This window comes from Aegilops tauschii, chromosome 1 (genome assembly GCF_002575655.3).
Source record: "Aegilops tauschii subsp. strangulata cultivar AL8/78 chromosome 1, Aet v6.0, whole genome shotgun sequence".
Taxonomy (NCBI): Eukaryota; Viridiplantae; Streptophyta; class Magnoliopsida; order Poales; family Poaceae; genus Aegilops; species Aegilops tauschii.
The window spans coordinates 23122958-23147861 of NC_053035.3; the positions used below are offsets into that span (position 1 = coordinate 23122958).

Sequence of the window (24904 nt, forward strand, 5' to 3'; positions counted from 1 at the left end):
GTCTAAATATATATTTTGAAAATTTGAAAAATTCCGAACAAAAATCCCACGTGTATATCCGGATATTCTATGTGCGTGCACAAAGTTTTCGGTGAAAAACGACGTTTTTTGTGGCTTGTGTAAAAAAGACAATTTCTGATGCTTCATTACAACTATTCATTTTGCATTTCTTTATCTTTTTTACACAAGCCACAAAAACCACCGTTTTTCACTGAAACTTTGTGCATACACATAGAATGTCCGGATATACCCGCGGGATTTTTGTTCCGATTTTTTTAACTTTTCAAAATGTGTATTTAGACAATGGGTGCAAATGCACCTAGGAGCCAAAACACCGCGTCCTGCATGTATAACATTGTTTATAATTCTAGAAGATAGATATTTGTAGTAGGATCGTTAGGATGGTTACACTTTGCATGCATCCAATGGTATTGTACAAGTGTAAGTACGGTTGTTACCCTCTCCATCTAAACTATGCTAAGAAGCCAAGCAAGCTATGAGCTACCAAGTATGAGAGGGTGAGAAGGGTTGTGGCAAAGCCATGGCATTGGTAGGTAGCCAGTAAAGAGTTGTAACAAGTTTGAAGTATTGAATAAAGATTTGAGTTATACGTACCAGATGAGAATGTGATATATCTTCCAAAATTGCGAAGGTCCTCAAATAGTGTTGGTAGTAGATCCACCATACGACGGGTTCCCTATAGTAGGTATGAGAGTGAAGGGAACCCCGAATTTTTCTACATATTGTAATGTTTTATGTTAGATTGCTTCAGCGAGTACATCATCAGTTTTATTTACCCTTGACTCCATTATATCAGGTTGTGGTGGTTCTATGGGTGATTTACAAATCATGGACATCGGCACTAGAGACTAAGGGGTTTCAAGTTTTTGCCGTTTTACTTCTCATCGGTGGGATTATCAAATGCTTTCAGAAGCCATGGGCTCTTAGGAGTGCTAGCTTTCAAAGCCTAGCTAATTCTTGCGGTCCGTCTCAGAGGACTGCATGTAGAGAAAAAGAGCTTGAAAATTATGTTAAGCAAGCAAGAGTTTTCATTTTAAGCGGAGATATTGGCCAGGCCACCGGGACAGCCATTTATGAGCCTGGAATGCTATTTACAGATTTGCCATATCCCTACTGTGACCGCCTTACCAATCTGAAGTGTTCTTTTTTTTGGTATAAAAATTCATTGAAGGACACGCTCTCCAACATTTTTGAAGTTCTCTACACCAGAAAGAAGATGATAAATTGTGAAGAATTTTCACGGCACTGCTTATGTGGTTGGCTGACATTGATTTTATGTTTCTATACCCTAATTATGGCTTCTTTTCACATCCTTGCCCATTTAAATGGTGTGGACGGGATTGTGACACTTGCACTAGTGTTTGGCACTGGTGTGCTAGAGTACCTTGCACCAAAAATTATGGACTGGTCTGAAAAGATCAAGTGGCCTGACAGGGTGCTCCAACACAACGTTATAGGATACTTTTCCCGCAACAGAAGGCATGCTATGTTGATGAGATTTGCAAGATTGTTTCAATGCAAGGACTTGCTTGACCAAATTTGGTGTATGGAGCCTTGCTACTCGCCTATGGACATCACAAAGTTGGTCCATCAACATGTTCAAGATGGGTGGAAGGAATACATACATGATGCTGAGAGTTACAGGGAGTTCAACGACATAAGAGGCCAGTGGATACTTGTCCATGAGAGCTGTGATGAAAGCTTGGGCTGGAGCTTAGAGAAGCCGTTTGATGAGAGTGTCCTTCTCTGGCACCTGGCCACAGATTTCTGCTTTTATTAGATGGACACACCCCCTGATCATGAATGTGTTTCTCGATGTAGAGAAATATCAAATTATATGATGCACCTATTGTTTATGAATCCAGAGATGCTAATGCCAGGTAGCCGGAGGAGTCTTTTCAAAACTGTATATCGAGAACTTAGGGACATCCTGAAGGGCGACGGCACGTCACGCTAGGGGAAGAGGCTTGTGCAGAAAATCATTGACAAGCTGAAGTCCAATGAAGGTGGGAAAGAAACTTTTATTCATGATGCTTGGTTACTTGCTCAAGGATTGATAGATATAGGTGATGAGAGAAAGACATGGAAGGTGATCCAAGGAGTGTGGTTGGAGATGCTCTGCTTTTCGGCTGGCAGATGTCGAGGGTACTTGCATGCCAAGTCCCTAGGCTCCGGTGTGGAGTATCTCTCTTATGTTTGGCTCCTCCTGGCAGATATGGGGATGGAGACATTCTCAGAGAGGATTCAACGTTCCATGTCCGTTAATTTGTTGAAACGGAGAACAGAGCACCTTCCTAACACAGTGTCAGATAGTAACTCCTTATTTGTTTCCCCGGATGAAGGCGCCGGACACTTCGATGAAATTGTTGTCCTACCATAACAAGAGCTGCTACAACTTTGTTTTGATTCTCGCCTCTACTCTAGACTATTCTGCTTGTCCTTAATGCACTTGTGTATGTGTTGTTCCCTGTTATTCTCACTTTTGTCGCGCTCCTAAATAAACTTCCGTGATGTAAGCCTCATTTGCCGGTAATATGTCATGTACACCAGTAGAAATGGATTCTTATTCCATAGCCATATCCATTTATCTTGTGAATACTCCTCCAATCAATGCTTGCACGGTGTACTTATAATATGTTCAACTATCTTTATCCAAACATCTCTGGTCAATATTTCTTTTCCGAGATTGATCTTCGATCAATATGAAAAGAGAAGGTCTTTTTTTTTTGGAGAGAGAGAGAGAGAGAGAGCCAATATCATATGGTGCATTTGTGCCTAAATAAAAATTTGACCATAACATGCAAGATACAGAAATGGAAGGTGCCACCTGACAAATTTGACCTCGATGGTTGAATTATAAGCTCAGGAGTTTTATAGAACTAGTGTGTGGACTAAGCGTCAAACCGTGCATTAGCAAGACTATCCTAAAAGTTTGTTTGTTAGTTTAAGCGTGGTAGACATTACGTATGATTTTCTTTTAGTTATTTCAACAAAATAGTTCGGTTGTTTTACTAAAAAAAAATACAAACATGTTGGCACATTTACATACTTAATTACATTGCTCTTATAGAAGTATAAATGCAGGTAAGTCCTATCTGAAGCTTGTTGGCAAGGCCGGCCTGGGACTTTAGGGGCCCTTGGTGCCGTGTAGATTTTTGGGACATGGGTCTACGCACAAATACTAAAATATGAAAAAAAAATTGCGGCAACCATAGTCTAGTATAATACTCACGTTTATAGTATCTGGGCAAAATGAATCATGTCATATTCTGAGCGGAAAAAAAGTTTGCAGCTACCAGAAAACCAGAATATTAGCTTTTATATAGTATTGATTCTGTTGTATTTTGCTTGGAATATGCATAATTCATTTTGTTCCAAAACTTTAAACGTGAGTATTATGCTAAACCATGAATGTTATCAAAAAGTTTAAAAAATATTTGACTAATTTTATAAACCTTTTTCAATTTGGGTGGGCGCGCACCCAGGTCACCGTTGTATTGCCCTCGGTGAAAATTAATTCGAGGACCATTCAACATAAAATCAGAATAATAATCATTAAATATTATGACCATCACTTAATATACGAAGAGATCAATATGTTGTAGCCCTGAGACCTTTACTGACATATTAGAACCAGACCGGTAGGGTGTCGATGCTGCAACCTGTTGTTGCACATCCGAGGGTGTGTGTTTTTCATCTTTGGCCTCAACTTCTCCTACATTTCAATGAAAAGTTGCTCCGACAACCTTTTTGTAAAAAAACATATTAGAACAAGACCTTCGCGACTTCTTTGCTTGGTTAGCAATTCAAAACCGGATTTGGACGGTGGATAGGCTTCAAAGACATGGATGGCCAAATTGCGGCCTATGCCCTCTTTGTAAGCAAACTGAGGAATCGGTGGACCACCTTCATGTGTTGGTTCACTAAGCAACTTTGGGGCATGATCAAGGCGTGGGTCAACCTCGACGACATGGGCACTTCTCATTGGAGTGTGGAGCGTTTCATCAAGGATTTGTGGATCAATATGTCCGAGAAGAATATGGAAAACTGGAAGGCGATGACGTCCTCACCATGCTCACTTGTTGGACCATTTGGTGTGAGCGAAATGCTATGGTGTTTCAACATAAATCTACACATTCGTCCTTCATCCTCTTCAACATCAAGATTGAGGCTAGGCTTTGTGCCAGCACTTGGGAAACATAATGCCGCGAGAGTAGTGACCTTGTATTTTGCTTTCGCTTTTGTTTGTAAAAGAAACTCTAAACTCCTTCATAATTAATGGATGAGGAAAATCTTATGCCTCCGTTTCGAAAAAAAGACCTTCGCAATTTGCTTGCTCCCGAGCCCATACTTCGATCCGTGCTCCCAGCATATCCAACATCCCAAAGGCTGTGACCTCTGCAAAAAATTTAAAAAAAATCAAAAATTTAGGGACGTTCACAAAACATGTGTCCGTAAGTTCTAAAAGTTTCAAATACAAACTTGAAATACACATATGGAAACAAATAAAAGAAAATTGAATAATTTATATTTTTATTTGTCTCTATAAATGTAGTTTGATTTGCATTTGAAATTTGAGGGGTTGTAGAAACATGTTTTTGGGAACATTCACAAAACATTTAAATTTGATTAACATGTTTTAGTCTATTTAATTTTTTTTATTAACATGGTATCAGGAGGTTTCAACCTAGCCAGACGAAAGATGGGCCGGCAGGCCCAATAATCCATACCCCACGATCAGTCCACTTTGTTGTACACACGGCCACAATCAGCCCACAATCAGTCCACTTTGTTGTACACACGGCCGGCTTCCTTCCTCAGTTCTCCGCTCGCTCCCATTCCGGCACTCCCACGGCAGCTCGCGTGAGTGATGGCCGCCGGAGACGAGGCTGGGAGCGACTCCGGCAGCGACGGCGCGGGGCCTGGCCAGGCGCCCTCGAGGAGACGACTCAAGATCTGGTAAACGCTGAGATTCCTATCAACTAATTTGGCGGATTCCTATTAAAGCTTGTGCTCTCTCCCGATCCCAGTCCTGATGTTGTCCTTTGGTTAGGGTTTCGGTCCCCGTGGCCGCCGTGTTCTTGATTACGCGCACGTAAAACTGCCCACGCTTTAGGACTGCAAGCTCAGAACCTGCTTGTTCCGACGCGATTTTGTTAGGGTTCTTGATTCACCACTTGCCTGACCACATGCTATCCGTACCGCAAGAGGTGGCGTACTTATCTGATTGAACTGCGTGACATGCTTGGTCGATTTTCGCTGATGGGTTAAGATTCGTGTCACCCGGAGGGGAAGAGGGGGGCTGCCCTCGGCCTGTAGCTTAATTCAGAAAAAAATGTATTTTGTTTGAAGTGGTTTTTCTGCACCCACCTTCGGTGCACCCACGCAAGAAAACATAATAAAACATTTCAAAAAATTCTGAAACTTTGTGAGAATGATCATCAACAAATGTTAAGAATCTACATTAATAAGTACTGCCTTCGTCTAGAAATACTTGTCGGAGAAATGGATAAAAATGGATGTATCCAAAACTAAAATACATCTAGATACATCCATTTCTTTGACAAGTATTTTCAGACGAAGGGAGTACTCACAAGTCAGGACATGACTCGCCTGCCTATGTAAATTCCTGAAAAGGTTTTATGGCACTATGTAAATTCTCACCTGCCTCAACTATGAGTGTTGTACAAACCATGCGAAATCTGAATTCATTTATATGGGATGCTGCTCAACTGTTAATGTCTCCCAACAGGAAAAAGTAAAGCCACTCTTGCAGACTTCGCATATATTTTCTGTTTTGTATCCAAAAGAATCTTGCGCTCCCTATAATTTTGAAGGAAAATGGTTCCATCGTGAGTTATTGCGGTGTTGTGCTAGAGTAACTGTTCTATTTCATTCGTATAGGAAAACTTAAAAAAACTATGAATTCAAGATTTGCTGATTTACATTTTGCAACACCAGGGGAAAACAAATATTCTAATATCCTACTTCATATGTGATATTCCCAGAAAGGAAAAATATTGTTTGCTGCAGCCAATACAACCTTGGTGCCGAGCCCCGACTGAGCACATTGATGCGATCTCCTCTTGTGACGATGACGATCTGACAACCAAAGAGAGGCATTAGGAGGAATCGGGGATCACTCGCTGCGCAACCATGCGACAGGCACCTGCAAATGTTGTTGCATACTAGCTGTGTCACATGAGAAAAACTGATGACAAGATTCGGACTGAATTCCTTTGAGGCAGGCAGCGTTCAAGACAAGAACCACATTAAACTTCCAAGTAACAAAGAGAGGCAAGAAACAGATGGTGACACCTTGGAGGAAATGACCGCAATCACCGCAAAACCAGACCTTCTCACTACTGATGCAAAGAAGAGGGAGAGTGAAACGCTGGGTCTTCTTGGCATGCTTGTCAACCTTTGCACCAGAACCTCTGAATAGTGTGAAGAACCATTCGGCGCAAACTATCGATTTTATTGCACGGAAGGAATTCATGTACAGTACTTGATTTGGTCCTGAATTTAAACTTGAGTCTACATCGAAGGGTGTCAAATGGGTAGCCGCATCCTACGGCAGAAAATTCCCTACAAAGCAAACAACAAAAGGAAAAAGTGTGTCAAATTATAGCAGAGTCTCATCTCTGATATTTCTGGATGTGCTTCCCCCGCCAGAGATAATAAATGAAGAAGTGCAGTGCAACCCTATCACAGAGAGGCAAAACATATCTTTGATCAATGACATGTTGCAAGTATGGCCGAGGGCGGGGCATACTAGCGTAGGACACCCAAATAATGATGTGTTGATCCTCATGGTTGTGTGGTAGCCAATGCCTGGATCTAAAACTATGCTTCCACCCGAAGTACACAACTGCCCAAATAATTTTGGGCCGCTTATATCTTCCTCCCGAAAGGAACAGGGATGATTCAAATTCTTGACTTCGAATATCTCCCTCTGGCCATGTTACCAGCACGGGTATGCTCGTGAGGTGACTTAGAGTATGTCCCATGTCACCTAAGCTAATACCCCAAGTTGAGTTTAGTGAAATAAGACAAGGTTGAAAGCTACATAACTAATCGAATTCTTTTCTAAACAACTGTATCATCATTTTCATGTACTGACACGATGCTTGTCTGTGAGTAATGGTATATTAGCGGATGGGTCTACCCCATGAGAATAGATATATATCAAGTATTCCCACTGTCCCACAATAGTATATCAGAGAGTGTCTCGGGAATCAGCCACCTCTGTATAGACGATTGTCATGGTGATCTACCCAGAATACATGGCCTTCTACTTCGTCATTGTCATGGTGATCTACCCAGATCCGCCGTGTTTTGGAGCGCAAGCACTTAACTCCGTCTCCTTGCAGTTGAATTTTTTAAAAATTAATTAACATTTTTAAAAATCATGAACACTTTCTAAAATCACGTGTGCTTTTAAATTTCATAAACATTAAAAAAATATGAGCATTTTTTGAACCAAAAAAATTCCCAACATTTTATGATTCATGAATATTTTAAAAATTCATGAGCTGTTTTAAATTTATGATTTTCTAAATCCATGATTTTTTAAAAATCAATAGTATTGTTTTATTCATGAATACCAAAAGAATGGAAGAAACTGTAAACACCTTGTGTAAAAAACAGACACAACTGGGCCGGCCCATAGACCAGTGCCTTCCACAGTTCCCCGACTCCACTCGATCTTACCCTAAAAAAAAAGACTCCACTCGATCCCATTCCGACTCCGCGCGATGGGCACCGGAGACGCCGGCGGCGACGGCGCGGGCCCAGGCCAGGCCGCCTTCGAGGAGCCGACTCAAACTCTGGTAAAACTCGAGAATCCTATTAGGTAATTAATTTGGTGGAGCTAGGAGCCCGTGCTCTGTCCCGATTCCACGCTTTGATGTTTGGGTTCAGTTAGGGTTTCGGTCGCCGCGTTCGCCCATGCGGCCATGCTTCAGGAGTGTTCTGACGAGATGTCGTTAGGGTTTCCGATTCACCTCCGACCTGCCGGCGTGCTTCGTCCGTACGAGGTGCCATGGTGTCCTTGTGATGATAAATCAGTGGTGCATTCCTGATCTGGAACTGCGCCGCATGTCTGCTCGATTTTCACTGAAGAATTAGTGACGCCCCTAGCTCAATTCAGAAGAAGGTGTGTTTTGTTTTTCAGAACAGAGGAGTTCTTCCACTTATATTACAGAGGTGTCTTCTGTTATTTAAGAACATAGGGGTTCTTCAACAGTCCCACTTTATAGTACAAACTCAGCCATGTTAAGATTTGATTTTTAGACCAATGATTGGAAATACGTAACCTAATGTGGTTACCTGTTCTTGAAATCTCACTTGTGGGGAAAAGATTTAACATTCTCGCTACGGATAACTTGAAACGAACAAAGACAATCCTCTTAAACTGTGAAATTGTAGAAGCATATGGATGACATTAGATTTGTGGTATGGGCATATTGCGTACCCTTTCCGACTGTTCTTGTTGTACAAGCCTGACAAGTATTATTTTCTTCTGTGAAGCAGATGCCGTTTGCCAAGAAGCTGCAGACACACCGTCCACAATCATGGTCAGCCCTGCCATCAGATCTTGCTGGTCTGGTCCTTCGTCGCCTCCCTTCCCATGCCGACCGTGTGCGCTTCGCTGCTGTATGTCACCATTGGTGCTTCTCCAGACAAGAGCATTGCCTGCCCCCACCTTTACCATGGCTTGCATTCCCTGATGGAACCTTGTTCGGCCTTCCCCATGGAGAAGGGGCAAAAGAATCCTTCAAGCTCCCCAGCAGTGCCAACTACTGCATGTCCGGCGGTGACTGGCTTGTCTTCTCACACAATGGCACCTGTTTCCTAATGGACCCCTTCTCCGAGGTCACCTTGACGCTTCCTAACATATCTTCTTTCTGTCGTGTGGATGAGCCTGCTGGAATTATTAATGATCGCCATGTCATGGATGAATATATGGTTGGTCTTGTGCTACACAGGGATACTGCGATATTTCTGCGCAAGGTAATAAGATGCTCGGAATTCCTTGTTTCTGCCATCGTTGACATTCCGCCTCTTCGCACTGTTGCATACTGCCAACCGGGTTCAACCTCATGGCTGGTCAGTGGACTTGGCAGCATAGCGTCGTTCATAGACATGATGTTCTATGAAGGTATGTTGTATATCATTGACAGGTCCAACAACCTTTTGGGAATCAACGTCGGAGAGGACAATGATAACGGAAAGTTAAGGGTATCTCGGATCGAGCGTCTACTCGATGGTGCCCCCTGCGGCTTTAAGTATTTCCGAGGTTGCCTCTCTTACTTCGATTCGTATCTAGTTGAATCTCATGGTGCACTACTGCTAGTACGGAGAGAAATATTTTATATACGTGATAATGACATGATTGGTGCTACCAAGCCTGCAGTAGGGATTGAATTCGAGGTGTCTCAGTCAGACTTCCAGTCCCGAAGTTGGGTGAAGGTGAGCAGTGTTGGGGATGACCAGGCATTGTTCATCAGCAAGGGTTCCTCCAGATTTGTTGACGTGTCTCGGTACAAGCTGAATGGGAATTGCATATACTTCCTGGACGATGGCAGCTGTGACTGGTTCTGGAAGGATGCGCCAAGTTCATGTGCAGTATATGACATGCGGGATGGAAATTGTTTCTTCATACCACTGCCGACAGTACGATCCAAGGACGTCAAAATGCTAGCGGCATGGCTTTTCCCTCAGAGCTGACATAGATATTTTCCTCCATGCATATGAGTGATGCTTTAGCGGATCATTGAGCAACGTAAGCGAACATTGTCAACTGGGTGTTTGTTCTCCATCCGGTCTCCAGGACTTCATTCGGATGTAGCATGTGTTTGTTCTGCGTCAGGTTTTGCATGTTGCAACTGGAAGGCCTTTTTTCCTGAGCTGTAGGATACTGTAGTCCTACTGGAAAGCTGATGCTTGTGTTCCTCAAGCTATCTGGAAGACTTTGCCTTTACTTCTATCTAGATTGAAAATGACTTAACATGTTCTTTGAAGTGCTCATCATGTTAAAACTTGCTCTATTCTGGTTAGTGAGTTGTTTTTCTTCATACGGGTTTGTAGGGCTATCGTAATTCATAGTTCCTTCTTGCTCAGCTATTAGATTTCATATGTTGGTCTTCCAAACTGCATTCTTTGTTCTTTCAAGATTTGCATTGCCTGGCTTGTTTTTCAGGTTTGCAAGCTATTGATGCTGAGAAAACTTACTTTTGTCAGTTGGTACAAGTCAAGTTTAAATCATGCGAGTTGCACACCTGTGCATAGTATGTCTTTGGTGCTCAATTTTTCACTTGACCCTTCTCTTTTTCTTTTTAATCTGGCACCAAGGCACTTTGCATAGGCGGTTGTATGCCCCCATTCAGTAATTCAGGATATACAATGATCAGTACTCACAAGTCAGAACATGACTGACCTGCCTATGTAAATTCCTAAAGAGCTTTATGGCACTATGTAAATTCTCACCTGCCTCACTGTACAGTAGACACATATTTGAACAAACCATGTGAAATATGAATTCATTTATCTTTGATGCTGCACAACTGTTAATGTCTCCCAAAGGAAAGAGGCGAATCCACACTTGCAGACTTTGCACATATTTTCTGTTATTTTATATCCAATTTTTTTTTCTTTCACTCCCTACGTGAATTATCACTGTTGCGCTAGAGTAACTGTTTTGTTTCATACGTATAGGAGAACTTAAAAATACAATAAATTTGAGATTTTCTACTCTACATTTTGCAATTCTCCTTCTGTTGTTTCCTTGTTCCCTCGTGTGTGTCGTGTGCTACCTATTCACTGGTAGAAAAAAGCCCTTTAGTCCTGGTTCGCAACAGCCTTTAGTCCCGGCTGTGCAACCGGGACTAAATATGCGCGACTAAAGACCCCCCCCCCCCCCCCCTAGTCGCGCCTCTTACGAACCGCGACTAAAGGCTTTAGTCCCGGTTCTCGTGGCTGACCGGGACTAAAGGCCCGTCCACGTGGGCGCCAGGGGTCCGTCGGGGCGGAGGACCTTTAGTCCCGGTTCTCGTGGCTAACCGGGACTAAAGGCCTCCTCCGCAGGTTTAGGGTTTTAGCCCCCCTAAACCTGGTTTCTTTTTAATTTGTAGTGTTTTATTTCTTTTATATTTTATTTTGTGTTTTATTTTAATTTTGATGAAGTTTCAGTACACATATTCTACGCTACTATATACATGCATATGAAATTTCAAACAAGAAGAATTCAAGAGGAATATATAATATATATTCAATCTCGGGTGACCATATACAACTTCGAACAAGTTTCCATACACAATTAGGATGGATGACCATATACAACTTCGAACAAGTTTCAATCTCGGGTATGCATATAAATTTCTTCGTCCTCGGTATAGTGTTCTCCTTTAGGATTGATGACTTCCCTCATGAAAAATCCTGCTAATTCTTCTTGAATTGGTCGGAAGCGAGCTTCTGGACTAAGCCTCATCCGCAAGTTATCCGTCGCGTTCCGCACGCTATCCGATGCCTTCCGCTCAGAGGTGTGTCTCCGGATGTTCTCACAAACATAGTATCCACATAGATTGGTCCCCGGTGGCTGCTTATCCACATTAACTAACCTTCTGAAATCTAGCTCATGTTTGAATTCACCGACAATTTCTTCTGAGAACCGTCTCCAAACCCTACAGGGCAAAGAAAATTAAATGAACAAGGGAGTTATTAGTTACTTGATATTAGGAAATGAACGAAAGAGACCGATCGATATAGAGCTCAAATGATTGAAAATAATTACTTTTGCAGCATTTTTCTCATGTCAGCCCAACGCTTTGGATCCGAATCCATAGAGTCCATGATTAGAACTCTGGAGGTGTGAAGTTCAATATTTAGCAGAATCCAGTGGAACCTGCGGACACGTTACATGCACAGTCATGCATAACTCATCGATTAGACATACCATGCATGGAGTAAACAAAAGAGAATGGGCACAAGAGAGAAACACTCACCCAAAATGGTAAGGAAATAGAATATGACTTTTGAGTTGATGCTTTCTAAGAAACTTGTACAAGTCTTTCTCCACGTCTTCGGGGTGATTTTGTAACACATGTCCATTAACGATATGTGGGTCAATGAACCCAACATCATGGATGTTTCTTATTTTGCATTCCCAAATCTTCAATCTGCATAATAGCGTACGCAACAATATAGTTAGGACAATATATATATATATAGTGCAGGCAATGAAGAACGAGATGAGGTAGAAATAAATCACTTACAGAACGTAGCAACTCAGCATAGATTTGTCGAGGTCGCGCAGATTGAACAGCTGGAACAATTCACTCATATGAACTTGTACAGAGTACCGTTTGGTGTGATGCTCATCTGTAGCATCCGCATAAACATATTCTTTGTTGGCCCATGTTATGAATTGCTTGTACCAACGTAGCAGATTTCGCATTTGTGGTGGTAGACTCTTTTCCCGCGCAGGCTCAACGAGAGGCCCATTCCGCACATATTGTAATGCTATCTCACATACTGGCGCATCCTCAAGGCCTAAGAAGGCACGAAGAGTCAAACCCATCTCGGACGCTTGTTTCATGGCACTCGCTACAGTCAATCCAAGTGCTGCCGCAGCTGCTATGATCTCGGGGTCCTCTTCTGGACCGGCTTTCACTATGAGCGGGGGGATTGATTGTTTCTTCTGCATCCCGAGCTGGTCAACTTGTTTCCCGCTTTTTTTACTTTCTTCTTTCTCCTCCTTCAATATTTTTGCTTGCCTACGAAGTTCATGTCCATAGTCGTCAGGCATATTCAGCTCAGCTTGGGACGGTGTCGTCAAAAAATCCTTAGCCCACTTCTTTTGCTTCTCAGTGAATACTTGCTTGGGCTCAGGCTCTTTTATCGCCTTCATATCCGCCTTCCATTTCTCATAATCAGCAGACGCGGCCAATTTGGTTTCAGCTTCACTAAGTTCCCAAGGCCTTGGGAGGAGAGGCTTCAGTGATGGCTCCGGTACCCTTGTGGTCTTAGGTACATAAGGGTCCGGGTTAATAGTCCAGGAGCGGGTTTCCTTGCTGTCCGCCTGCTTCTGCTTCTTCGCCGGAGGTGGATTGGGGAGCGTCGTACCCGCCGGAGGAGGATTGGGGCGCGTCGTACCCGCCGGAGGTTGTGGATTGGGGGACGGCGTCGAATGGCGTGAAGGAGGTGTAGGTGAACCACCACGACCACCACCACCGCCACCACCACCACCACCACCACCACCACCATCGGAGGGGGGTGGACTTGCTAGCCTTGGCGCCTCGCCTGGAAACACTATGTACTTCTTTTTCCATAGAATGATCTGGCGCTTGACATCTCCAAGTCTTCTCTCCCCTTCGGGTGTAGGTTTGTCAATCTCCAGGTCCTCAAACCCTTGGACTATGTCTTCCACCATGACACGAGCATAGCCATATGCAATGGGGTTGTTGTGGTGGAGTGCTCCAGGTGTACAGGGTAAAGCACTGCCGCTAGCTACCTTCGTGGAAACGTTCCCCACGGGATAATGCAGATCACATTCTTTCATCTCCTTTACATCATCCACGGGGTAGTGAGGCTCCGGTGCACGAATCTCGATCATCGGTGCACTAGCACCAGGCGGGGCATCCGTGGAAGCCACGCTGCTTCTCCGCTGCTGGCTTCCGCGATCCGCTTCATGATCTTCATGCGGGCCTGCAGCCGATTTTTCTTTTACTAGTTCATGCACGGTCTGCTTCAACTCATGGAGTTCCGATGCAAACTTCGTCATAAGATCTGCATCCCGGTCCGTCTTTCTCTTACGGCTTCTGTAACAGTACGGGTCATTGTCTTGGGAAAACCCTACTTTCCACGCAACTTTGCCTTTGCCTCGTACACGTCCTTCGTGTTCATCATTCCCGAGGGCTGTTGTCAGTGCGTCTTTCTCTCTGTTGAACTTGATCAAGCCCTCTTGAGCTTGGGTCATTGCGTCAATAAGGGCTTGGGTGGGAGCAAACTTTTTCTGCCGGTGAACACACACCCCTGTCTCCGGGTCTAGCGATCCCCCATGCCCGTACCACCAGCTTTTGGCCCTTGGGTCCCATCCCTCTGTACCTAGAGGGATTCCTCGCACCCTCAGGTCCTCCTCCATCTTCTGCCACCTAGGCTCCGAAAGGCGGTATCCTCCTGGCCCCATAATATGATGGAACTTTTTCTTACTCGCATTATCCTTATTTTTTTTCAATATTTCCTTGAAATGCTCCGATTGCTTTTGCCTCACAAATTCTGGCCAATCATCTTTCAGTTTCTCATGTTGTCCATTGAAATCCGGAGTCTTGCCCTTGTTGACATAGTCACGGGTTAAATTTTTCTTGAAGTTCCGGAATGCTTCGCCCATCTTCTGAAGAGCGAACTCTTTAACTAGCCTCCTCCTCTCACGTCCACCCGGAACCTCGTTACCGAATTCATCGACTTTGTTGTATTCCGGAGGTAGAATGAAATGTTCCATAAGCTTTCTCCAGCAATCCTTTTTCGTTCTCTTGTCGACAAAACTGAAACCAAGACGTGCCTTCTTTGGCTCCTTCCATTCCTGGACGGTGATCGGGACGTTGTCTCTAACAACGACTCCGCATTGGTTGATAAACTTTGAGGTGTGCTGTAGGGGCTTGCCGGTTTCACTGACAAACTCAATGGCATATGTTTCTCCTGTTTTCATCGCCTTGGATTTGCCACGCTTTGTCGTACTCGATCCGGCCGAGGGCTAAAAAAAGAAAGAGAGTCGCGCGCGTTAATACATATGTATTCACATTTCAGTAAGTTTGTATCACGAGAGGCTCAATGTATATATATACCTCGCCGGAGGTGGTTGCTACTTGCAATTCGAGATCGTCGTTTGTTGACGGTTGACCTCCGTCGACAATGTCCGTTCCTTCACCTTCTTGATCATCGACAATCTCTGTTCCACCATCAAGGTTCAGAAAAGAAGAGACTACATCCTCTTCTTGCTCATATTCTGAGCCCGGCACATAAGGAATCTCGTTGTTGATGATGCCCATTAAATAACGTTCAGCCTCCAGATCCCTAAGCGGCTCGGCTCTATCGTCCGCCATATGTCACTCCTGCATGTAGTAAAAATTCTTTAAGTATAAAGGAATTAAAAAATAAGATTAAGGGGACATAGAGGAGGAGGAATTAAAAAATAAGATTATTGAGCACTGCCAAGTATTTTGTTTTTCCTTTTCTTCTTCCTTTTCTTTTTCCTTTTCTTCTTCCTTTTCTTCTTCCTTTTCTTATTTTGTTTTTCCTTTTCTTCTGCATTGGTTTCTTTTGTTTTGTTTTCTTTGTTTTTCTTTTTGGTTTTCATTTGGTTTCTTTCTTCTTCTTTTTTTCTTCTTTTTTTCTTCATTTAACATTTAACATTTAACATTTAACATTTTCTTATTTTGTTTTTCCTTTTCTTCTGTTTTGGTTTCTTTTGCATTGGTTTCTTTTGTTTTGTTTTCTTTGTTTTTCTTTTTGGTTTTCATTTGGTTTCTTTCTTCTTCCTTTTTTCTTCTTTTTTTCTTCTTCCCTTTTCTTTCTTCTTTCTTTGGGTTTTCATTTGGTTTTCATTTTTTTCTTCTTCCTTTTTCTTTCTTCTTTCTTTCTTCTTCCTTTTTTTCTTCTTCCTTTTTTCTTCTTCCTTTTTCTTTCTTCTTTCTTTTGGTTTTCATTTGGTTTTCATTTGGTTTTCATTTTTTTTCTTCTTCCTTTTTCTTTCTTCTTTTTTTCTTCTTCCTTTTTCTTTCTTCTTTCTTTCTTCTTTGTTTTTTTCTTCTTCCTTTTTTTCTTCTTCCTTTTTTTTCTGCTTCCTTTTTTTTTCTTCTTTCTTTTGGTTTTCATTTGGTTTTCTTTCTTCTTTCTTTTTGGTTTTCATTTGGTTTCTTTTGTTTTGTTTTCTTTTTTTTCTTCTTCCTTTTTCTTTCTTCTTCCTTTTTTCTTCTTCCTTTTTCTTTCTTCTTTCTTTCTTCTTTCTTTTCTTCTTTTTTCATTTGGTTTCTTTCTTCTTTCTTTCTTCTTCTTCCTTTTTCTTTCTTCTTCTTCCTTTTTCTTTTTGGTTTCTTTGGCAGGGGCAGCGGGCGGCGGGCAGGGGCAGGGCCAGGGGCAGGGCCTGGGGCGGCGGGCAAGGGCAAGGGCAGGGCAGGGCAGGAGCGACGGCGCCGGCGCTCACTGGGGGCGGGGGCGGCGGCGCGCAGGGCAGGCGAAGTGGGGGCCGGCGGGGCTCACTGGGGGCAGGGCGTCGGCGTCGGGGCAGGCCGTCGGCGTCGGCGTCGGCGTCGATCGGCGTCGGGGCAGGGCTTCGGCGTCGATCGGCGTCGGGGCAGGGCTTCGGCGTCGAGAGGAGAATGGGAAGTGGCGGAAACTGCTAAGTGCTGTATATATAGACAGACCTTTAGTCCCGGTTGGGGAGGCGGACCGCGACTAAAGGTACCCTTTAGTCGCGGTTGGCCACACCAACCGCGACTAAAGGGTACCTTTAGTCGCGGTCCGCCTCCCCAACCGGGACTAAAGGTTTTTGGCGCCGCTTTCGTTCCCGCGCAGAAAGAGCCTTTAGTCCGCCTCCCCAACCGCGACTAAAGGTCCTTTTTCATATAAAATAAAACAAATTCATTTTAAAATCTTAAAAATACAATTATATATCAAAAAAATCAGAAAAATAAAACTAATTCATTTTAAAATCTTGAAAATACAAATAATATATCAAAAAAATCAGAAAAATAAAACTAATTCATTTTAAAATCTTAAAAATACAATTATATATCAAAAAATCAGAAAAATAAAAAATTCATTTTAAAATCTTAAAAATACAATTAATATATCAAAAAATCAGAAAAATAAAACTAATTCATTTTAAAATCTTGAAAATACAAATAATATATCAAAAAAATCAGAAAAATAAAACTAATTCATTTTAAAATCTTAAAAATACAATTATATATCAAAAAAATCAGAAAAATAAAACTAATTCATTTTAAAATCTTAAAAATACAAATAATATATCAAAAAAATCAGAAAAATAAAACTAATTCATTTTAAAATCTTAAAAATACAATTATGTATCAAAAAAATCAGAAAAATAAAACTAATTCATTTTAAAATCTTAAAAATACAAATAATATATCAAAAAATTCAGTTCATCGATCCCTTGAAGGTTTGACAAAAGGTTTGATACATCATTCAGTTCATCGACCAAATACAAATCATCCGGATTCGCCATCGTACGTTTTAATTCACATGATCCATTCAACAAAGTTTGGTACAATAAATTATTACACATCAATTCTTCCCTTGTGTCCCTGCTTGCTTACGATTGTGCCGTATCCATGGAGCATCCTCATCATTTAACTTAATGCTTGGGTTAGTGTTCACTTTGAAGGGCGGAATTTGACCAAACATATTATAATCTTCTGACATGTCTGTCTTGTCCTCCACTCCCACGATGTTTCTTTTCCCTGAAAGAACAATGTGGCGCTTTGGATCATCGCATGATGTACTGATCGTTTTCTTATCTTTCCGTTTCCTCGGTTTGCTACTCATGTCCTTCAAATAAAAAACCTGAGCGACATCTTTGGCAAGGACGAATGGTTCGTCAAGGTAACCAAGATTGTTGAAATCCACCATTGTCATTCCGTATTGCTCGTCCACCTTTACCCCACCTCCTGTTAGCTTGAACCATTTGCACCGGAACAAAGGGACCTTAAAGGAGGGTCCATAGTCAAGTTCCCATATCTCCTCTATGTAACCATAATATGTGACCTTTCGCCCATTCTCGGTTGCTGCATCAAAGCGGACACCACTGTTTTGGTTGGTGCTCTTTTTATCTTGGGCGATGGTGTAAAATGTATTCCCATTTATCTCGTACCCTTGGAAAATCGTTATAGTCGAAGATGGTTTCTTGGCCAACATGTACAGCTGATCTCCAACATCATTGTCATTCATTAAATGTTTTCGCAACCAACTGCCGAAAGTCTCCATGTGGGCCTTTCTAATCCAGGATTCAGGCTTCCCCGGGTTGTCCGAGCGTAAAATATTCTTGTGTTGCTCGCAGTACGGAGCCACAAAGCTGGAATTTTGCAGAACTGTGTGGTGTGCTTCAGTCATAGAATGACCGTCCATACATATCGTGGATTTCCTTCCGATCTTGCCTTTTCCACTTAGTCTCCCCTCGTGCCGCGATTGAGGAATATCAATCGGCTTAAGGTCAGGAACATAGTCAATACAGAACTCAATTACCTCCTCATTTCCATATCCCTTGACGATGCTTCCTTCTGGCCTAGCACGGTTACGAACATATTTCTTTAATACTCCCATGAACCTCTCAAAGGGGAACATATTGTGTAGAAATACAGGACCGAGAATGGAAATCTCTTCGACTAGGTGGAGCAGGAGGTGCGTCATAATATCGAAGAAGGATGGTGGGAACACCAACTCGAAACTGACAAGGCATTGGACCACATCGTTCTGTAACCGTGGTAGATCTTCTGCATTGATTACCTTCTGAGAGATTGCATTGAGGAATGCACATAGCTTCACAATGGCTACTCGAACATTTTCCGGTAGGAGCCCCCTCAAAGCAATCGGAAGCAATTGCGTCATAATCACGTGGCAGTCGTGAGACTTCAGGTTTTGGAACTTTTTCTCCGCCATGTTTATTATTCCCTTTATATTCGACGAGAAGCCAGACGGGACCTTCATACTGCTCAGGCATTCAAAAAAAATGACCTTCTCTTCTTTGGTAAGAGCGTAGCTGGCACGACCTTGAAACCATTCCGGATGCCGGTCATCTGGGTCTTTCAAAAGTTGCTGGTCCTGCCGTGCTTCCTTTGTATCATTTGTCTTCCCATACACGCCCAAGAAGCTTAGCAGGTTCACGCAAATATTCTTCGTAACATGCATCACGTCGATTGCAGAGCGGACATCTAGGACTTTCCAATATTCTAGCTCCCAAAATATAGATTTCTTCTTCCACATGGGTGCGTGCCCGTCAACTCCCCGCGGAACTGATTGTCCGCCAGGACCCTTTCCAAAGATGACTTTCAAATCCTTGACCATATCAAATATCTCAGCACCAGTACGTTCCGCAGGCTTCAGCCGGTGATCTGCCTTGCCGTTGAAATGCTTGCCTTTCTTTCTTACGTTATGATTTCGGGGAAGAAATCGACGATGACCCAGGTACACGTTCTTCTTACAATTAACCAAACGTACACTTTCAGTCTCATGTAAGCAGTGCATGCATGCATTGTATCCCTTATTTGTCTGTCCCGAAAGGTTACTGAGAGCAGGCCAATCGTTGATGGTTAAAAAAAGCAACGCTCGTAGGTCAAATTCCTCTCCTTTGTGCTCATCCCAGACACGTACACCAGGTCTGGCCCACAACTGTAAAAGTTCATCAACTAATGGCCTTAGGTACACATCGATGTCGTTCCCGGGTTGCTTTGGACCTTGGATGAGCACTGGCATCATAATGAACTTCCGCTTCATGCACAACCAAGGAGGAAGGTTGTAGATGCATAGAGTCACGGGCCAGGTGCTATGGCTGGAGCTCTGCTCGCCAAAAGGATTCATGCCATCAGTACTTAGACCAAATCTTATGTTCCTTGCGTCAGCTGCAAAATCTTTGAACACTCTATCGATCTTTCTCCATTGCGTTCCATCAGCGGGGTGTCTCAACTCCCCGTCGGACTTACGGTCCTCTTTGTGCCATCGCAACGAATGCTTTTTGTTCATGAACAGACGTTTCAACTGTGGTATTATAGGAGCATACCACATCACCTTGGCGGGAACCCTCTTCCTGGGTTTCTCGCCCTCAACATCGTCACCAGGGTCATCGCCTCTGATCTTATAACGCAATGCAGTGCATACAGGGCATTCAGTCAAATTCTTGTATTCACCGCGGTAGAGGATGCAGTCGTTAATGCATGCATGTATCTTCAGAACCTCTAAACCTAGAGGGCAGACAACCTTCTTTGCTTCGTACGTACTGGCGGGCAACTCGTTATTCTTCGGAAACATATTCTTCAACATTTTCAGCAAATTTTCAAATGATGAGTCAGCTACACCTTCCTGTGCCTTCCATTTTAGCAAATCCAGTGTGCAGCCCAGCTTTTTCAGACTATTATCGCATCCTGGATACAACGACTTTTTGTGATCCTCTAACATGCGATCCAAATTCTCCCTATCCTTGTCAGTTTCGCAGCGTCTCCGTGCATCAGCAATGGTCCGACCAAGATCATCAGCGGGCTCATCATGTGCCTCTTCTTCACCTTCACCTAACCCTTCCCCACCTTCCGCATCATCCTCCATGAAAGTATCACCGAAATGATCATGATAGTTGTCATCGATATCATCCCCTTCTTCATCTTCTTCCATTCTAACCCCTCTTTCTCCATGCTTGGTCCAACAATTATAGCTTCGCATGAAACCGTGCCGAAGCAGGTGCATTTGAACGTCTCTTGAGGAGGAGTAACCCTTCTGATTCTTACAGACAGCACATGGACAGATAATAAAACCTTGCTGCTTGTTCGCATTTGCCACTACGAGGAAATCTTTCAAACCCGTAGTGAACTCGCCGGAGAGTCGGGGACCGTACATCCATTGCCGATTCATCTGCATTATTATTATATGAAGTATATAATTAACCATCATGCATTTGTTAAACTAACTAGCTAGAAATAATACAAATTAAACAATGAACTACACACATGCATATTTTATCAATGACACATGAAAGGTTCAAGTTGCTAACCGCGATCGCGGAGGAAAAATAAATGAGAAAGCTCAAGTGTGGCTCGGATACTTCATATCATGTTTGTTTCAGGCTCTCGGGCATTTCATCGAACACCTTGTGTGCATAGGAGGAACCAAAAGCAAACCCACCACCCCCTTCTGAAAATTGTGAAGTGAGCTGAGTGAAGTGAAGTGAGCTGAGTCCTATATATAGGGATGGGCCTTTAGTCCCGGTTGGCCTGGCCAACCGCGACTAAAGGCCTTCGGGGACCTTTAGTCCCGGTTGGCCAGGCCAACCGGGACTAAAGCCCCTCCCGTCCGCCAGTTGGATGGGCCTTTAGTCCCGGTTGGCCTGGCCAACCGGGACTAAAGCCCCTCCCGTCCGCCAGCTGTCGACCGAGCGCGCTGGGCCCAGATAGTTGGTCGCGGGTCTCCTCCCGAACCGCGACTAAAGACCCCTTTTGTCGCGGTTCGATTGTTTTGGGGACTAATGGGGGCGTATGAAAGCCTCTTTTTCTACTAGTGATTGTAGCAGTTGTGTTGCATTTCATTCCCTATTGTAGGTGTTGTGTTGTATCTCACTCTTGTTTATGCAAATGAAAATGGTTCAGGCCGGCTTTTGCCTGCCGTAGCAGCTTCTAAAAAATATTTTGCAACACTGGAGGAATACAAATACTCTAATATCCTGCTTCATGTGTGGTGTTCCCAAAAAGGAAAAATATTGTTTGCTGCAGCCCAGAAACCTTGGTGCCAAGCCCCGGTTGAGCACGACGATGCAATCTCCTCCGGTGACAGTGATGAGCTGAATCCCGTCCCCAGCAGGCATTAGGAGGTATCACTCGCTGTGCAATCATACGACGGGCACCTGCAAGTGTTGTTGCATACTAGGTGTGGTAGGTGAGAAGAAATGATGACAGGATTCGAACTGAATTTTTTGGAGGCAGACAGTGTTCAAGACAAGTACGTACTCCCTCCGATCCAAAATAAATGTCGTGGTTTTAGTTCGAATTTGAAGATTGCAATCAGTGCTGCACGTGGATAATGTCTGAGAACAGAAGCAGGGTCTGTCAGTACTGATGCAAAGGAGAGGGGGTGTGAAACGCTGGGCCTTCTTGGAATGCTTGACAACCTTTGGAGCAGCACCTCTGGTTAGTTTGAAGAACTTTTAGGCGGAAACTATTGATTTTACTAGGCATTCCTGTACATGATTTTGTCCTGAATCAAACATCAAGCTATGTCGGAGCATGTCCAATGGGTAGGTGCGGCCCATGGCGAAATTTTTCCTACAAAAGCATCCAGATAAAGAAAAAGACGTGTCAAGTTTATTTCGCAGGAACCTCATCCATGGTATCACAAGAATGGCATTAGAGCATCTCTAACTGATCCCCTAAAAACCGAGGAGGAAAATAGGTAGCTAAGCGCACCTAACCGATCCCTCAAATAGAGATTGTGGTTCTCACTCTTAGCTATTACAAAGAACCTGCATAACATAATTGAACAGCAGAAGTGCAGGACAATGAGTTTCTTCAGTAAAAGCAAAACCATGCACACCTAGTTATTTTTTTCTTTCTAATTCCACTATTACACAGCACAGATTGGAATTCACGATCAAGAACCTGTCTATATACTTATAGTAAGCTAGTAATTGGTTGTAAAGATAATACGAGTACTACCGTTATGATATTCACCTGCATAACCATCATCAGACTACACCATGTGCGACCATGAACACTTGTTCCTCTACCATCTTCATTTTTCACAAAATGTGTGCCTTTGCAGCATCGTGTATGCATCACGGATGAGAATATGGATTCTTGATTATTCATACTGAGAGTGGTGGTCCAATTTTGAAGATATGGTGATGTCTCTCTGTTCTTTCTTTTAAATCTGGTAGGAACTGTTCAGAGCTCCCTTAAATCTGATATGAAGATTTTAAGAGCATCTCCAGCCGCGTCCCCAACAAGGCCCCCCAGGCGATTTTTTGGCCGCCGGCGCCAAAAAATCGGCCGAGTCGCGCCCCAAGGGCCCAATTTTCACCGGCTCGGGCCGAAATTGGCGCCGGTGGACCCAACCCGGACCCGGCGTGCTGGGGGCGCTCGGGGGCGTCGGGCAAATCGTTTTTGGCGCGAAAGAGCCGCGGGCCCTCCTTGCCAGCGACTCGTCTCGCTTCTCGCCGCTTCGTCCTCCTCATCGCCTCGTTTCCCACGGCGAATCAATGCCAAAGCTGCCGCGCGCTGCCACGCCGGTCAGCCTCCGCCATTGATGCCTCACGAGCGGCGCAGTGAAGGCGTGACGACGCGCGTCCCCGCGCATGCCACGCGTAATGCGGCGGCCACGCGTGCGCACGGCGCCTCCGCCTATATAAGCCGGCCCCAACGCCGGTGGCACGCACAGAGTCTCCACCGCCGACGCGCCTGCTCTCCCCCTTCCTCCCTCTCCCCTCGCCATCCCCAGTTCAAAGAAATGGCCGAACGCTTCCCAGGCGACGGCGCGGCGGCGAACGGCTTCGGCCGCCGTCACCTTCACGAGGACAAAGCTCGGCTCTTCTTCGAGGCCGAGTACCCGGTCCCGCCGGACATGCGGGTGCCCGGGGCGTGGAGAATCAGCGCCGCGCGGGGTCCTGGTGCCACCACCGCCCACCGGGGCGGCGCGGCGTGTGGAGATCGCGCGTATCCGCGCCTCCCTGCCACGGGCGGCGAGGGAGGGGCCGCGCTACGTCCCCGACAGCCCGCTCTGGGAGCCGTACTTCCGCCGCCGTCACGCCGAGCAGCTCGAGGCCACCAACGGCGTCGTGCCCTCCGGCAGGCTTAACTCCGAGGGGCGGCGCCGATGGTGGGGCGTGCCCGGTCGCACGCTGGAGGCCGTCCTCGAGTACATCGAGGGCGGCAACACGCCGAGGTTGGAGTACCCAGAGCCCCCGTCATTCTCTCGCCGCCGTGGGAGCTCGTGGACGCCGAGGCACACGGACCACAGGGCGTCCTCCTCCTCGTCCGGTCGGTCGACCGGCTCTCCCTGCCTCCGCCCCGTCAAGCCAGAGCCCCAGGACACGCCTGTCAACCGGCGCACCCGCAGCTCCGGTGTCACCCCCGCCTCGAGCCGCCTCGTCCTCGTCGCGCCCAAACCGGAGCCAAGCCTCCCCCCGGAGTACGAGGAGATAGCCCGGCGCGGCTTCTCCGACGAGGACGCCCTACGGTGGGCGCGCGACGACTACCTCCGCGACGAGATGGTCCGGCAGCGCCGGGCCCTGGAGGAGATCGCTGCCCACAAGTGTGGGCGCGAGGACGAGCACGGCGTCGTGATCCTCGACAGCGACGACGACGAGGACGCCGCCGGACCGTCCAACCCGCCGCGCCAACCGGGGGAGGGTTGCAGCAGGGACGGCGGCCGCGGCGGAGGCGACGACGACGGCGGCGACTACACGCGGTTCTACAGCCTCCTCGACATGTAGAACTGCAAGGGCGGCGGACGGCGACGAGCGGCGAGGCAAGGGAGACGGCGGGCCTAGTAGTGTTTTTTTTGTAAAATATTTTAAATATGTATGAACTCGCCGTGTTTGGTTGAATTTGGTTTGAACTTGCCAAAATATGTATGAACTCGCCGAAAATGGTTGAATTTGCTAGATATAACAATTACATGTTCCCTTGTAAATGGCTAACACTTTAATCTTTAAAGGAAACAAGGTTGAGTAGAGTGAGGCCGCAGAAGCCATATCATTAATTTGCAGGACTAATAAATCAATTACTACATAGAATTTTGTTGTTTATCAATCCTGGTGCTAAAGTCAAGATGTTTGCATTTTGATTCACTTAACGACTAAATCATGCAACCAAGAATGGATCAAGAAGAACGGAATCAGACCTGACGTGGAAGCCACAGAAGTATCATATGACATTGTCTTGGTTCCCCTGCGGGCACCCTCCTCACAGAGAATGCAAGTGAAGGTGCGAAGCGATGCTGGCGTAGGTCTGGGTGAGGCTACCGCAGCGCAGCATCTCGGCCTGGTTGTTCTGCAGCAGCTGCTTGACACACTCCACCTGCATAAAAATTCCGTCTTCCTCACCACCATGGAGGGCGACCTCAGACGCCAGCACTGGTGGTCGCCATGCTATCACTACCATATTCGTCA

At 44.9% G+C, this 24904-nt stretch overlaps 1 protein-coding gene and 1 long non-coding RNA gene across 4 annotated transcripts; both read left to right on the forward strand.

Moving 5' to 3' along the window:
• Positions 1-4839: 4839 nt before the first annotated feature.
• Positions 4840-6651, forward strand: LOC123494497 (uncharacterized). Its single transcript, XR_006665773.1, has 2 exons — positions 4840-4980; positions 6030-6651. It is a non-coding gene; the product is annotated as an uncharacterized lncRNA (long non-coding RNA).
• Positions 6652-7754: 1103 nt separating this feature from the next.
• Positions 7755-10100, forward strand: LOC120963105 (probable F-box protein At1g44080). 3 transcript variants are annotated; one of them, XM_040387534.3, is made up of 2 exons: positions 7755-7853; positions 8554-10100. In XM_040387534.3, the coding sequence occupies exons 1-2, from the start codon at positions 7779-7781 to the stop codon at positions 9751-9753; spliced, it is 1275 nt and encodes a 424-aa protein (XP_040243468.1). In that variant the 5' UTR covers positions 7755-7778; the 3' UTR covers positions 9754-10100. The 3 variants fall into 3 exon arrangements, with proteins under 3 accessions (XP_040243468.1, XP_040243485.1, XP_040243497.1); XM_040387551.3 differs by having other exon boundaries at positions 8557-10100; XM_040387563.3 differs by lacking the exon at positions 7755-7853 and adding an exon at positions 7971-8179 and having other exon boundaries at positions 8557-10100.
• Positions 10101-24904: the final 14804 nt, after the last annotated feature.

Bases quoted from the DNA above. Each gene is read 5' to 3' on its own strand.
- LOC120963105 (XM_040387534.3), top strand. From the start codon at position 7,779: ATGGGCACCGGAGACGCCGGCGGCGACGGCGCGGGCCCAGGCCAGGCC. The intron at 7,854-8,553 runs GTAAAACTCGAG...TCTTCTGTGAAG, and splicing joins AGGAGCCGACTCAAACTCTG to CAGATGCCGTTTGCCAAGAA.